At 35.4% G+C, this 16,986-nt stretch overlaps 2 protein-coding genes across 2 annotated transcripts; both read left to right on the forward strand.

The window, feature by feature from the left end:
* Positions 1–6,793: 6,793 nt before the first annotated feature.
* Positions 6,794–9,746, forward strand: LOC138319956 (beta-1,3-galactosyltransferase 1-like). The gene has a single exon (XM_069263063.1). It carries the CDS (start codon positions 7,029–7,031, stop codon positions 8,262–8,264), a length of 1,236 nt encoding a protein of 411 aa, XP_069119164.1. The 5' UTR covers positions 6,794–7,028; the 3' UTR covers positions 8,265–9,746.
* A 2,938-nt stretch (positions 9,747–12,684) lies between these two features.
* Positions 12,685–16,460, forward strand: LOC138317772 (carbohydrate sulfotransferase 10-like). Its single transcript, XM_069259658.1, has 2 exons — positions 12,685–13,091; positions 15,113–16,460. The coding sequence occupies exons 1-2, from the start codon at positions 13,004–13,006 to the stop codon at positions 16,237–16,239; spliced, it is 1,215 nt and encodes a 404-aa protein (XP_069115759.1). The 5' UTR covers positions 12,685–13,003; the 3' UTR covers positions 16,240–16,460.
* The last annotated feature ends 526 nt before the right edge of the window (positions 16,461–16,986 follow it).

Raw genomic sequence — 16,986 nt, forward strand, 5'->3', positions numbered from 1 at the left:
CACTCCCATGGGACTGTAAGGTCCTAAAATATAGCTAGTAGCATTCTTTAAAATATATCAAAATACATCCGCTATGCGAGAACATCATTATAATAAGTTTTAAAGAACACGGTACAGCTATGCTTTAATAAATAAAAAAAATATGTCAAAGATTGAGGAATGGATAGCTTTGTGCTGACACGTCAGATATAAGCAAAATAAACTGGATTGATAAAAATATTAAAAGGACGTGAAAAGAGATTGTGACCATACATTCACAGCCAGGGACGCGCCATAGAAAAGTCATACAAGCTGATTCACTACTAATTTCCGCACGAAGTAACAGGGAATATATTAGGTAGCTGGAGAAGGCCTCACAAGATACGTGATACTTTCTGAAATCCGATGTCTATTTTGAGAAGATATCTGGTCAACTTTAAACACATCTGCTCTTGATGTGATCTTTGGATGTTGGTAACTCACGGCCAACATTTAATCAAAATTTTAATTGAATCACAGTTTAGATAACGCCTTTATTCTTTTGTCGATAATTTCCAATATAGAAATAAGTATTAATTAGCCGTTTCGAAATAAATTAAGCCCCACTTTCACGAAACAAAAAAGTCCCAGTTTCACGAAACAAAACGAACCGACTTCAGTCAAAACTTCTCCTTATGTAACCTATGTAAATAAAATTTGGCTTCAGGCCGAGTTTGACTTGTTTGATAAATCGGTACCAGACTCGATATAAAAAGAGGAAAAAATCGGCACTTACTTGTAAAGGACAATGCTTTCCTCGCTTGGTATAGACAGGTAGCTACACTAATTAACCCAATTAGGATTAACAGTTTTCTCCTTGGACTAATATGGCGTTTTGGAATTAACATGCTTGCTAACGGTGTATAATCAGGTGGGACTAAAAAACATTTGCAGTGTTAGATAAGAAAATTTCGCTCAGACTGATTTGATCGACAGAACCGCGACCTGCGCACACATTACCTGTTGTTATCGCCACATTTGTATTTTAACCTCTTTTTTTTTGATAAAATAAGTTCCATTTCAACAAATCTTATTTCATGAAAAATTCTATCCCAATAAAATAAGTTAAACGTTTTTGCATGCATTTTACATTACTTCCTGCATAAAATATGTGTTTTTCAAATTCTGTATCGATGTGTGTTATCACAAAAATTAGGAATCCAAATTATGAAATGACCACTATCTGATCAGACATTTATGTCCTCGATAAAAAAACTTGACGAAGTCAGGTTCGCGTTGATTCACTCACAGAGTACAATTTCATTGTGTAAATTATGCCGATATGTAATCACACGTGTATCTACTCACTAAACACTACTTACACATCTTTTTTATTGTGTAAATTTGATTATGATCTGTCAGATCACGGAATTGTTTGAATTAAAGGTGTGATGCGTTTCAGTTAAGATATTTTTGTTTTCTGGTATAAAGGTGGACTTGATTTGTGCTTGCCGATATATAACTACTACATTATATCCAAAGTGCTGTATCAAATCGGTTAATCGATATAATTATCTCGGGTTTATGACGTAATGCATAATATGAACTGTTCCCATTCACTATCTCTGATGTACTCTGACCTCAGTTTATTTGGTGAATTGCCCGCTGCCCTTTAAATCTCGAAAATGGCCTGTTCTTGTCCTATATCTACATTATATGTACTCTGCCTCACTTGCCTTTTGGTATTCTTCCCTCGTTCCTTGAGGTGTCATATATATCAACGTGTGAGGTGTCTTGACCTCTATCCTTGATGTGTCCAATGTTCCACGCCTTTGGGTTGATGGTTTCCATTGTATAGCCTATTCCATGTTCAATAGAGTTAGTTAACTACTATTACATTGTTACTGCTTGGATTCAATGTTCGGTCAAACCATTAGGTTTCCATGTTCCAGTGTAGTGATTTAGTGGGCATTGTTTTAATTGGAAATCGGGTCAGCCATGGTCGGACTAATAATCTAATAATTAATAGTTTTGTTCTGTTCAGGCTAATTCATAATAGCTGGTTGATTGTTTTAGGGATTTTTGGCGAAAGATGGAGCATGTGTGATTTTGCACGTGTTTAACATCCGATTGGCTTACTTGGCGGATTTTTATGGAACTCAAAAAAATTGTCCAAATATCAAGAGGGTATACGAGGTCATATTTAGATTCATTAATAACGTGCTAATCCATAGTCACATATCAGCAAGTAAGTATTTATCAAAATACACATTTCTCTTCAGAATAAACTAAATCTGGTGTTTTAATACTACTTCAATAACATCAGAAACAGTGAAGTAGCATATGTACAGTCCACATCGCAAATATTTTGTATGGCATTTTAGAATATTCTTTTTCACTTACACATGTCACCAGAGAAGATAAAAATGTTTATAAAAACCCGCCTCACAGCGTTTGAGAAATAAACAAATGTGTTGTACTACAGTACCAGAGTCCTACTATGTCTATAGTACACAGATAACATGTTGTGATATTTTAGCCATTCGTGTTCCTTTGGTTTCCTTTGTTATTTACAACATAACGTAGAGTTCCTGGTAATGCTAGTCAATTCGTAATTCCTGGAGAGCACCTGTCATGTCTGTGATATCAAGGTTTTCATCAAGTAAACAAGACAAGCATTGGGCTTTGTTACTCAAATTACTCATAAAAAGGGCAAAACGGAAGACTTCATATTTGAAATATTTCAAAGATGATTGGAATTTCAATTACTATTAATTATATATATTAATTATACGGTCTTTGTATTGTATGTAGGCTGCACGAATATTTTTAGATACTTCTACTTGTTATGTACAACGCAATAATCCTAAGTATATGATGCTTGAGAAACTTTTGTGTTTCACCCTTCAATCGATAACTGTTTAGTCGCAACCTCCAAATCAGGTTACTAGGTATTATCAAGGATCATACGATATTATCTGCGGACAATGCGACCGTATAGCAACTGCAGGCCTAAAACAATAAATTTTAAATAGATGGCCAACACGTTAGACATTACAGTAACAGCTGTGTCATTTATGACCGCCCAAGCTCCATTTACCAGACGGCGACGTTGTTGAGTTGCCAAGAATACACTTTGACTTACGAAATGGAGAAAGTCGATATCAGGGTAAGCGATATTGCATATTTTTTTTTCCTATCTATGACGTTATGGATTCGAGCGATAACACAAATGATTTGCCAACACTTAATCGATTTAAGAACACTCAACAATAAAAAAAAATAAACTTATGCATGTTCTGCATACAGGAGTGGTATTGCTCTGGGCCGTTTTACGGCCACCTAGTGATAAGCAAAAAAATGTATGAAGATAAATTAGGGTCAGCTGCATATTGTATACTAATATCCAATTTTTTCTGGGCTCGTGGTAATATCAGAAGTCAAAGGTCTAAATGTATAAATTCAGCTTTATTGGCCATTCTCTTTACAAAACGAAGAAATACGAGAAAATAAAACATAACTTATCAATAAGATTGAGATCTTAAGAATTTTCTAAAATGTTTCTTATAGTCCAGAGAATTCGTGCAGAAATTTGGTCAAATTGTGCACTTTTTGATAAAACATGAAACTTGGCACATATTAAAAACACAACAAAAGTATTTTTTTTTTAAGTCCCGGGCCATTTCCAAAAATAGCTTATACCGTCATGGTGGCCATTTTCCAATATGGCCGCTACACATATTACTCATTATATTCCAAAAACATCAAGTCATAATTATCAAAATTTATTTCAGATTGAAAAATAATTCATTTGATTTGACATCAAAAATACAACCAAAGGAATTTTTTTTAGGATCTGGACTATTTCCAAAAATAGCCTATGACGTCATGGTGGCCATTTTCCAACATGGCCGCCACGTACATTTTACTTATAGCATATCTTCGCATCAAGTTATAGTTATCAAAATTCATTAATATTTAGATACAATTAATTTGATTTGACATCAAGAATACAACCAAAGGAAACTTTTTAGGACACGGGCCATTTCCAAAAATAACCTTTGATGTCACGGCGGCAATTTTCCAATATCCAGCATCTTTCAGTAAAGAAAATCTTAGACAAGAAACTTGAGAGTGAAGACATAACTAAGGCAATTACATGCTATATTCATCTATCAGGCTTATATGAAATGTCTAGTAGTAATTAGCATTACCTTAAGGGAAGGGCAGTAGCTGAATCATAGGTATATTAATTTAAAAACTGAAAAATCCGACGACAAGACAACACATTATCAGCTTTTCTACTTATGAGATTTCAAGACACTTGCAGGTGTGATCTGTGGTATGGGTAATACATTTTTAGAACTGAACAATTGCCTTGAATTTTACACAAGATATAGTGGAGGCGCAATGATCGACTCCATGCAAGCAATGGAATGTATCGGTACACACAGCATACCCTTCTCAGAGAATGATTTATAAATGGAGAAAAATCACAACGTCTATTTATAAAATTTCATCATCTTTGTCCCGAATAGGAACACCAAGAAGGTTTAGGTACCATATCACTGGTGGAGCTGCGTACCAAAGGAATTGTTATAAATAGTTTCAGTACATACGACGAAACAGTCATGGCCCTGCAGGTAGAGTATTAGAATTGTACCTACTGCCCCTATTGCACGACCGTAAAAGGCGATTCAATCAAGGATCTTATCTTTTTTCTTCCTAACGTCTCCCTTGACACCGCCTGACTGTTGGCCTTCTGTTGAGTGCTTACCGCTATGAGATAGGCTATAGGTTCTGTCCCCTGGCCGAGACGCTCCAAAAGTCCACAAAAGTGGTAGTTTTTACTCCTGTTTAGCACTCAGCACTAAGGGAAAGTGACGACTGGTTTTCCCGTTGTCAGTATAATGTGATCGGGTGGGGCTAGTGTTTTGGTGTATTCGGCTGCATGCTTCAGAGATATAGCATTATGAAAGGGGAAGAATTCCACTATACAAGAAGACACAACATGAATATTCCGCAGTTTCCCAAAACACGCACTTCACACTACATACACGCAACACGTCGTATACATGGGAGGCCGTCCTTACATGGCCATTGCTGTTAATAGGATGTTAATTAAACAAACAAACAAACGACGCAGACATAAGCATACTAGACAGTGCTGATGTCCTTAACATACTCTGTACTGGTCGGCTATGCAGAAATGGTTTTCCATTCCATTGTATCATTTTGAAGCATTAAACACCGAACAATGGTGATGAGGCAGACACAAGGAGGCTTTATCGAAGAACAAAACTGATGTCATTCAATACAAGAACTATGGATTGCATTTTGTATAGAGGGATATTTTAAACTTCTTCCAGCATAGACAATTGTCAAGGTCCAAATCGAAAGATTACCATTGAATGGGAAGTGTGGTAGAATTTCGGCCATACCCTCGGCATTTTGTGTACCGAGTTAAAATAAGAAGTTATAGAGCCAAAGATGGCTCTAGTTGAACGGCTTGTTACATTTTCATATTGGTTTAAAAGAAATTTATAGTGGTTAAATCTGCTTAATATATAGAAAAACTGCTAGCTTAGAAAATATATGTTTATCCAGAAGGTTCGATCGATGGAGACTTCTTGATACAATTACCCTAAAGGAAAAGTAAAGTACAGATTGACACCATGAAATTCTCAAAATTCTACTTTTTACCTTTAAACATTTGCCCATACCAAAAAACAATCTTGCATGAAGCATTTCACAACATGCAACACAACCTTAACCTGGTAATCTCCACCCATTGGACATCTTGAAGTTATCAGAATACAGCATTTTTTTCTTAACCCCCCCCCCCCTCTCGTCGGGAGGCTTGTAAAGAGATTGAAATATATTGAACATAAGTATTTTTTTTTGTTCTTAAAAAAATGCGTATGTCCATTTTTCCATCAGTAAAATTAATACCAAATGTGTCAAGGTACACATATTCTCAATTACAGAAGATATACCGTAATGATGTTTCCTTATACCTTCGCAGCCATCTTTGAAAAAGTCTTTTATAATGCTATAAGGCAGCTTATGGAAATTAAAAGCATTATTTTATGATCTATTTAAAATTGCTGAAACGTTTCAGTAAAAATATCACTAAATATGTCAGTCCAGCACAAAAATAGTCGTATATATAAGATATTGTGATTTTTCTTGTCAAAGTCCAACATACGCTCGTATAAATAGTCATGTATATGAGGTAAAAGTATTTTTCTTATAAATCGCCGGCCATCTTAGAAAATGGCCGCCATTTCTATATTTAACAAAAAAAATCTGAGGTGGTCCGGGTCCTTATTTTGTTTCCTTTATGCTTAGGTATATTTGTGCCAAGTTTCATGCTTGTATCACAATGTGCACAATTATTTTTTTCACGAATCTGCTAAAACTCATTATTTTTGTTTGTGTCCTACGGGCACCTAGCATCATTATCCAGATACAAGTACCTTGCATTACCGTCACATCTGTACATGTAAATATATCTCCTGCTTGTCACTGACAGGAAACACCGGTTTCAAATCAAAACAGCATAAGGAAAAGCCGTTTGTCGGGTCCAATCGTTTTACAGCTTTCCTTGGAGTAGATCCAACCACAACACGCCTGTTAACATATAAATGGGCATGTTCCATTCAGTACTCTATTGGGTTGATTACTGATTTATGTTTGGAAGGCGGGTGTGAATAATTGTAGTCCCTCCTACCTATTGATATGATTGTCATGATGTGACAACATCTAGTTAATGCTTAAAGGACATTTTATAGCCATTTTGAAATGCAGATTGCTACATGCAGATTAATTATAAGGAAAGGCGGATCCCGAAACAGGAACTCCAACAACAACCCTGTAATAACCAGTATAGGACAGATTATAAAATGAAATGGTATTGTTTGTGTCCTAGACATAATGAACTACAATTGTAATCTTCCATTGGTGGATCTATAAGCTAGGATTTAAAACAATAATTACGAACCTTATATGAATAGAAAAACCAAGTGCGGACTTTGCTGGTATATAGAAGATTTGTGTCTGGGCTCGGTATGCCGTGTGTGACCGCTTTTTCCGTGGCCATCATGAATGACCAGAAGGCATGTCGTGTGTTTAGTACTAGAGGGCTGCTGTATGCCTTCGGCGTGTTGTGTGTAGTTATGTTTGTTAGTGTCTTTGTTTGCTGGTATCACGTCAACGAACTATTTACCTTGTCTGTCAAACTTACAGACAATGTCAAGGAATTTTATGAAAATGATGCGAAAGCATTTATTGGAGTTCTCAATAGGTCTGGATTTGATAACGAACACGCGAGGTCAGAGAAGATATCAGGGAAATCAGCTTCAAAAAATTCTTCATCTCCCAAAGTGAAGTTGCCTAGTACGTCACCAGCAAAATCAACAACGAAATTGTTGATTCAAAAAAATAAATCTGAACAAGACCGACCGGACAGGTGCAAAACATGTTTTACACATAATTTTAATTACATATTGAACAATGATAAAATCTGTGCGCGTACAGACAGGTCCCCAGAAATAGATCTCGTCATACTCATATTTACCATTCACAAAAATAGGCTTCAGAGGGAAACAATTCGCAAGACTTGGCTAACGTATGCTAAGAATAATTCAGTTGATTCCAATATACGATATGCTTTCCTGTTGGGAGCCCCGGCTGATCCAAACATGGATAAGATTGTGAAGGAGGAATTCGATATATTCAGGGATATTCTTCAGGAGGACTTCCAGGACGCGTACATTAATCTAACCTACAAAACTATGATGGCTTACAAGTGGGCCAGTACAATGTGCAAGGAGACCAAATTCGTAATGAAAACGGATGATGATATGTATGTTAACGTTCCAAACATTGTGACTACAGTGAAAACTCACAAGGAGAAATTACAAACGAATGTTGGCGGGGCATGCCACCAGGTCGCTAAGCCAATCCGTGATCATCGTTCCAAATGGTATGCATCAAAGAAGAGTTTCCCCGGAAGTAACTATCCGGGATTTTGTTCCGGGACCGGTTACGTTACTAGCATAAACGTAGCTACTAAAGTGTTTGAAGTATCTCAGCACGTCCCGTTTTTCCATTTGGAAGATGTGTATGTTGCTCTCTGTATCAAAAGACTCGGGTATAAATTATTAGCTATCCCAGGATTCAATGCGGGTAGATTTAAGCCGGATCCATGTATTTACCATGGAAACACCATACGGACGTCACATCAGGTTCCACCAGATATGATGGAGAAAATGTGGTTTGGGAAATGTTCCCACCCTTCGTGATTTTAGTTTGGCTTTCATTGTGGTCATTTGAGTGTTTAGTGAATGGATGATTAGTGACACGTTCATTTTGTATGGTGTGATACAATCGATACAGACGCACAAGGGTAGATTATTTGCTCATTACTATCATCACTAATATTAATCAGCCTATATGTGTTATTATTTTTTTTTGATATGTGAGTATGTGTGCATTTTGACCACGACGTCATAAACAGGAAATTTTGTTTGTTCTTTTTGTGTCTTGATAATGCGACAGATCGCCTCGAAAATTTGACATTATTTTTGTCCACACTAATGGAATTATTCTTTTCCCTATAAGGTATATTTGAAACCAACATATATTAACCCGTGCGATAAGATTTTACTTATTTCGCTGGTGATAAGAAATTACACGATTACGATTACCCCATGCCTGAAATCAATCACCGTAACAATAGCATTACAGTAAAAACAAAAGTTTAAATCGCGAAATTGAATCCCCGTGGAATAACGTTAGACACGAAAATATGAAAATAATTTTGTAAGTGAACAGCCATTTCCAGTGTAAGAAATATGGAAATGACGTAAGTAATTTTCGTTTATGATTCTAGAAGGATTTATTTTCTCCGTAATTCTGACATTTTTTAAAGTAATGACTGGTCCATGGAAATCAAAGTTATACCTGAACGTGGTGCATTCTATTGCATTTTGATGCATTTACTACATCTAAATTGTAAATTATATTTCCTCTTTATAACAAGCGACTATACAAGTGTCCTCGCACGCAACTATACATCGCCAGTTTCAAAACAATGCAAGTGACTATACAACTTTAACTGATCAACATACAACTTCAAAATATGATTAATTAAAAAATATTGTGTCGATTAATATGTATTTATGTGTTTTATATCGTTCGATTCAAATAATGAAAGCCAGACAGAATACCTTAAAATACTGCAAAATATTAGGCGAGTGTCTCAATTCTACGATGATGAACAGCAGATCAACTCACGAAAAGTGTCTGTAACGTTAATGCTGGTCAACCCTCAACATTTCATTAGTCGCTGGTTGTTAAATGTCCTATCCATGATGCTGTTTATAACTGAAGATACAACAAAAATGTATAGAATAAATGAAATTGGCAAAAATTATCTACTATCCATTGTTGCATTTTTCTTAGCAAGTTCCCTTGTACACTTCCATTCATACACTGTGTAAAAGCAATCTTAATGCCAGCAACTGCCAATTAATATGCTCTTCTAAGAACGTGTCTAAGGAATTGCCTTTCTATTTATTATAGTACTATATTGTGCCATTCATATCAAGTTAAATGCCTTTGGAAACATCGAAGATATTCAACGACGCGCTTGTCTTTTTTTACTTTAAAAATTATCTGTTCGGTCCTAAACGAGCCTAGTGTATATCTTAATTATCATGGATATGGACCCTATTTTATCAAAAATTAACTGTTTCCCTAGCTACTGTTTATATACATGTTTATTTTTTTCTTAATCAGTATTATACTACTACTTAATTTTGGAAAATACAAAGTATAACTTAGCAAAGCAGTTAAAAATGTCATTTGTTTTTATTTCAACTTTTTACATGGTAGATCATGATCACAGCTGCAACAAAATTAATGTGATATTGATATATATTTTTTGTTAATCACTTGTACATAACTGTACAATGTGACGTCACCATGACGTTACCATTCACGTCGACACAAAGTCGTCTTCAATATTGGTTTTTGATATATACTCATTAGATTTATAAAACAGTCTATGGACACTTTGGTTGGTTCAAATTTATATCAACTGTAACTAATTATCAGAACCATATGATTTCTGACAGGAAAAAGTCCAACAGGAAAAGGTGTAGTGTTTATTATTATTATTATTATTTATTTATTTAAGACGATACCTTTGGAGATCTTTGAACATTGAAAAATTCACTAATTGCTCCAATGTTTTTTATTTGTTAGAAAAATAATTCAGCTTAACATATTTTGCACTTACTCATTCATACTACCGTTTTTGGAGATCTTTGAACATTAAAAATTAAATGATTGATCCAACGTTTTTTTCTATTTGTTAGAAAAAATAATTGCGGCTGTCGTCATTTCAGCTGAAGGTTTTGAAAGAAAATCGCTTAACATATTTTGCACTTGCGCATTCTTACTGAATGAACGTCTGGTACAATGAGAACATGTTCATTCATTTCAATGAGAACATGTTCATTCATTTCCCTACCTGTATGTGACAATATTCTGTTACTAGGAACATTTATTTTCAATGTGTTTTCATTAAACCGGCAACGTTCAACCATTCTATATCCGGACGGTTAGCAATAAGTAAACGTTTTCAACTTCAACCTAATTTATAAGTTGTGTCGTGTCAACCTTGATATTATTTTATGTATTCTCAAGGACAATATCCTGTTTGAATAAGACTGATATATTGTACCTTTGGTTATCGGTTTTATCGAAAAACCATAAAACAACATTCTATCTTCTGTTAAAGTAGACGTATCTGAGACACCGCCAAAAATGGGTAGGACCAGTTGGTCTCCTTTCCTCTTCAGACAAGGTGACGAAGAAGGCGAGATTACGGTGATGTTGATTTACACGACAATGTTGTGAAATTTAAGAATACCAAGTGGGTTTTTTTCCTGATTCACAGCACGGAGTTGCTGGTTTTTTAAGTGATATATGTTAACAGAAATGCCAAATCTGTAATAAATTTAACCATGAGATTATCTAAAAAACAAGAGTTGTGGCGACACGTCCACGAACGTTCAAGAATATGTCCGTTATATCCAAATAACATAGAACCGCTGTAAACGCCAATTGACCGAATGCATTTCTATTTCAGAAATTCTTACTGCTGTAATGTAAAAAACAGAAAGGTTTGGTTACTTCTGTCACTTCATTCCAACTTTTATTTTCACATCTATTCGGTGAAGTTATCAGATATACATTCTCATTACTTCCGGAACTTCACACTACATTCATTCGCTAAAGCTCGTGTCTTTTCAAAATATGAAAATTAACTAACTCGAGTTTGATAAACATGATAAACAACAGTCACGCGTTGGGGAACCTCTTTATATCATAGTTACCCTGTTTGATGATCTATCTCAAAGCTAACTCCGCTTAGATACTGCACCATCTACCGTGTGATAGGTCGTGGCTGAACAGAGTCAATAATTAATGTTCTAGGATGTAATATATGATATATTAGTAGGGTTTTTCCATAATTCATTTGATAAATCCCATAGCAGTTGGTTATCGTTTATGTTTACACACCAGTGTCTAAAGAATTAAACAACAGAATATTGACTCTCTATTTAGGCACTATATTTTTGGCGAAAGATATAATGACGCAGTATATGATGTTAAGTTTCCCTGAATGTATACGAGAAACAAATCATCACAACGGTATAAGTGTATAGTTAAAGAAATAGGATAAACAAGTTCCCCAACGCGTGACAATTATTTATTATGCTTATCTAAACTCTCATTAGTTAATTTGTAAATTTTAAAAAGACACTTCGTACAACTCGTGTCTTTTAATAATTCGAAAATTAACAAAAATAAATGAACATTCAAGCATTGGGACCTACCTCTATTTACACATACAATCATGTATATAATGTGAAAAAGTTTTTAATCACTAAATTCGTCATCGATTATAAGAAATAAATTCCAAGATTGAGTACTATCGTTTTGGTCATTCAGAGAGAATCGTTGACGTTTGTGAATACAAGTAGCGTCCATACCAAAACGAAAAAAAAATATTTATTAGCTAATCTCGTGCTAATTGTTTGTTCCAACTATTTCACTGACGCCCAATCGTGTAGTAAAGTGGGAACCTTAAGTACATTTCCGAGGATATTGTTGCCAGGGGGAAATACGATAACGAATGTGTCATCTAAACCCGAAGTATGATAACACGGAAAAACAAAAACTCTTCTTAGGTTCATGTCATTAATTCTCATATGAAATGAACCCTCATGAACGATACTATTCTTAACATTTGCTGTAAATCCTGTATTTTTTTCTTCACTAAAATTTGCAAGTAGGTAAATATTTAAAGTTCTTATATGAATCAAATATTTTTTATATAGTTTGTATTACAATAAATTATTTGATCGTGGTTTAAAAGTTGTCGTCAAACTGTGATTAGCCTAATCAGCTGGGAACAACTGGACGCAGGTTGTGTATCAACAAGTACCTTGCTATACTATTAATTTATCATTAATAATGAGCCGTTTTTATGAATTTTGGTAAAGGCTGGATTGCTAACACATCAAACAGTTTAAGAAATAATGCACACATCATAAAGCAGTATACTCATTTTATGATTTTATGACATTGGACACATATCGCGGGGGTACATTAAAATCGACCTGAATTACTCAGCTAACTGCTTATACTAGATAATCACCATAGTGCATTCGATGCCTTCATATTTTGGTGATAAAATTTATACAACAAACTTCTCTGAGGGATCTAGTGTTATAGCGACTGGTAGCCAGTTTAAGATGCTTCGCGCAGCATCAATGAGTTATAACTTTATTGCGGGCCAATTCATAACACTTCCTGTATTGTTCAACAATCACATTTTGCTCTTAGGACCACCTACTATTGTCGACCCGGGCATATATAAACGTGCGATAAAAGTCAGAATTAGAGTCTTGTGCGCTGACTGATAACGACAGTGTGCAAACCTTACATCGAACCGAACATAACGATCATGTTGAGACGGAAAAATCTGTTGCTGTTAGTAGCTGGTTGTGTAGCTATTATTGTTGTGTATGATTGGAAAAACAGTTCTCTAGCAAGTAAGTACGCCAACATTTTCTGTTGTTGTAAAATGATAATGAGCCTAGGTTCTATTGTTGTCGCGTCGAATAATGACGCTAAACACTTCCTAGATCTGCACACAACACAAGATACGGAAAACGCAGTGTCATGCATATGTCTGAAATATGCAAATAGACCGCTTACGATTTATCTCAACGGCTTTCCTTATATACGTATTGTAAATAAAAAAGCATCGCAATTATACTAATAACAAATCTGAAATACACCTATCGAATTTAATATAAAAAAAAACAAGAGGCCTTGACGGTCACCTGAGTGCTGATACAGAAAGAGCATTGCAAAGTTGATTCAAATCTGTAAAAAGTATTTACGAATTAAAATAAACTTTAAAGTTGAACCTTCGTATAAAAAGCTTTATTTTTTGTTTTTCATTTTGATAGTAAGTGTATTATATTTACCAAACCCTATGCTTAAAATTCCAATTTGCTTTGCCAACGTTAAACAACCAAACCTAGAAGTCAGTCAGTTTTAAGCTATGAAACCTGTGCATACAGAAGAGTATTGAAATTTTAGCCATTTTGGCCCCGCCCCTCTGGTGCCTAGGGGTCAGCCAGGACCAATATGGATATGGTGTTAAAATGCTATTTCAGGCTAATAATTCTAACCCAGTTTGACTCATTTCATACAAAAAATAAGTAAATAATGTTCATAAATGTGTTTTTCCTTTGTAAACCATAGTAAATTTGACTCCCTCCCCAGGGGAAAATCTGAGATCCCAGGGCCGTTACACATTTTTTAAAAGGCCTTAAGACCTTTCAATCTATGTAGAGTATTTGGTTCCATCGAATTTGTGAATACAGAAGAAAGATTTTGAAAATCTAGCCAATTTGAACCATTTTGGCCCCGGCCCTCTGGCTCCTTGGGGTCGGCCAAGACCAATATGAATATGACGTTAAAATGCTATCTCAGGCTAATAATTCTTACCCAGATTAGCTAATTCCCTATGAAAACTAAGCAAATAATGTTTAAAAATGTGTTTTTCCTATATAAACTTTAGTAAATCTAACCCATTTCATACACGGTGATTTCCTCCTGGAACTTTCAGAGATTAGAGACTTCGGATGTGACCTGGAGCCGTTTGATTTAGATGAAGATGGTATTTTAGCTACCCTAGATTTAGGATATGATATGAAGACCATATATTTGGTCCGAAAGTACAGGTGGTATACCTGGGTAAAATATAGGTAACTTGTTTTTAGTTTTACTGACCTTTCCATAATAGAATATTAAACATGTTCAGTTGAATATCGATTTGAAATGTAGGCGTGCACCACGACTACTTTCATCCTCGACTCTCTAGGGGTTACTATCACTGTCATTATATCCACCCCTGGAATATGTCATAACAAACATGAAGGCAGTTCAGGTGAAAACCTGACTTACCATATGCTTACAGTCTTCCCATGAAGATCATGTAGATAGAGACGCTCAACTTCAACACCATGCATTTTACAGTTAACCACAGTACACTGTTACTCGATTCTTTTGATGTACATCAAAGGACCAAACTACCTGTTCATTCCTTGCCACACATACAACATTAAGTTGTGTTATGACGTATTCAAGGGGTAGTTATAACGAGAGTGATATATAGTAACCCCTTGAGTATTGAGTATGCACTGGTTAAACTGATCAACTTCAATTCATGCGAGCTGGTTTCTATAATTACATGGATACTAACGGGAAACCATTTGGATCAAAGGAAATAACATTGCAATATATAAAAGGTTTAAGATAATATAAGCTTATATTTTGAGCATTACATTGGCCAATTCCATTATCGCAGAGAACTTAGATTGAAGTCAGTTGTTTTAAAGTCTAATAATCACTCCGTGACTCATATAGTATGCTTCAGTGAATGGAAGAAAAACTTAAAACCGCGATAACAAAACAAAATGACAAAGTCAAACAATATATATAATGAGGTAAAAATTGGATTGATTTGATTTTGTATAATTTATGAATTTTAAAATTGTAGAAATAATGGAACCAGTGGAGACCGTGGAGCTACAGTTCCGTCAATTCGGATCAGCCGGTATGGTTCGGGAAGAGACCGCAGCGCATGACCTTATCTTAAAACGTCGTCTGAAGCATGTGGTGAACGCCTGCGGTCGTAACAAGACTTTTCCGAAGATAAATAGTAGACGGCCAGTGTTTTTCCGTTCAAAATCAACGAATACTTCGTGTTGTAAAGTACCGAAATCTGGCAGTTCGTTCTGGGGAGCAATAGTTATGGCCATTGAATCAACTAATACTTCTAAAAATGTGTTTCATATTAATAGGAACGCGATCCATGGCCATAAGGAAATTCATATTCAAACTGTGCCGAAGTCCGATACAAAAGTATTGGTGACGAGGGATCCGTACACTCGGCTCTACTCGGCTTTTATCGACAAGTACTACCTTCTAGGGAGACTCGGAAGGACGTTAATGAAAGACATTAATGCAAGTTCGTACCAGAAAGGTGGTAACATATGTGGTTACAACGTCAGCTTTAATCAGTTTCTCGACTTCGTCGCAAAAACGGCTTTATCGGGCAAAGAATTGGATGAGCACCTAGTTCCAGTTTCTGACCTCTGTGATGTATGTGCAGTGAAATACGACATCGTGATTCGTCAGGAAACTTTAAATAGCGATACACTTTATCTTCTTAGTAAGGCTAACTTAACAATCGAAACAAAAATGGTAATAAATGCGGCAGTCAGCCCCAAGGGTATTAAAGACACAATCCATTCATTGATTACCGCGCATTTGGCAGATTATGCCACCTATCGAAAAGATTGTCCATCACGCATGCTCCACATGGAGAAAGTATGGACAAGTCTCCAGATTCAAGGTTATGTGAACAAAGATGTAGCGTACCCAAAACATAAGTTTGAAAACTTCACGAAACACCAAGCCGACAATATTACTTCGATAATTCTCCAGGGCATTGAATCTCATCCAATGACGAAGAGAGAGAAAACACAGCAGAGAGCGATGTTTGTCCGACGTGCTTATGAAGAAGTCGATGATGATACAATTAGTAAAATACAGAAAATGTTCATGATAGATTTTACCTTGCTGAATTACGACCTATCTCCCCCACACAAACGCAAGGCTTAAGCTTTTCAGTACTCATATAAACATTTTGTGATTCCGAGGGCAAAATTACGTTTACCTTGACATTGACTTATGAATTAATTTTTTGAATTATACTAAGGCACAATTGCGACAATTTACAAGATTGTACGTCATTTTGAAAATTCTAATGAATAAACTCGGTTATACTGTATGCGTAGCAATTATCATACCACCACAGAGGATATTACACATATAGGACAGATTGTTTACATATAGGACAGATTGTTTAGGTTCATATCGTTTTCAGAAGAAATGCGCTTCTACACTGATTATTTTATCTGTATCTTTAAGTGTGTTATGTACCTTTAGGCTTTGTCGCTCAATGATTCATGTAATTTCAAAATGTATTGAATTGTCAGCTGCTCCAAATGCATATAATTAAGTATTTCAAGGGACAGAAAGTTCGTGCAGACATGTTCCTACACAAGTTGTTAATGTCAATTAAGGTCGGGTATCCCCGTGTGCGGCGTGCGTATGTGTGATAAGAAATATCAGGCTGTACAAAAATTCGGTTTTAATCTTTTGAATGATTATTTTTTGTACAATGATTTTTTTTATGTTGATACTGAATAAACGCCAATTTCATTTAATGAAAATACTGCGTAAAATAACTTCCTATGATAAGGTACCGCTGTGTTTACTTATCTCAGTAAGTGTAAATAGTGATGATTGTCAGATGTTTATGATACAAGATTTGTTTGTTGTGATAGGTATTTTAGATCTGTTTGA

This window comes from Argopecten irradians, chromosome 3 (genome assembly GCF_041381155.1).
Source record: "Argopecten irradians isolate NY chromosome 3, Ai_NY, whole genome shotgun sequence".
Taxonomy (NCBI): domain Eukaryota; kingdom Metazoa; phylum Mollusca; class Bivalvia; order Pectinida; family Pectinidae; genus Argopecten; species Argopecten irradians.

Excerpts from the sequence above, each read along its gene's own strand:
- LOC138319956 (XM_069263063.1), top strand. The coding sequence starts at position 7,029 with ATGCCGTGTGTGACCGCTTTTTCCGTGGCCATCATGAATGACCAGAAG.
- LOC138317772 (XM_069259658.1), top strand. The coding sequence starts at position 13,004 with ATGTTGAGACGGAAAAATCTGTTGCTGTTAGTAGCTGGTTGTGTAGCT. Across the intron at positions 13,092-15,112 it reads GAAAAACAGTTCTCTAGCAA|AAATAATGGAACCAGTGGAG; the intron begins GTAAGTACGCCA and ends TTAAAATTGTAG.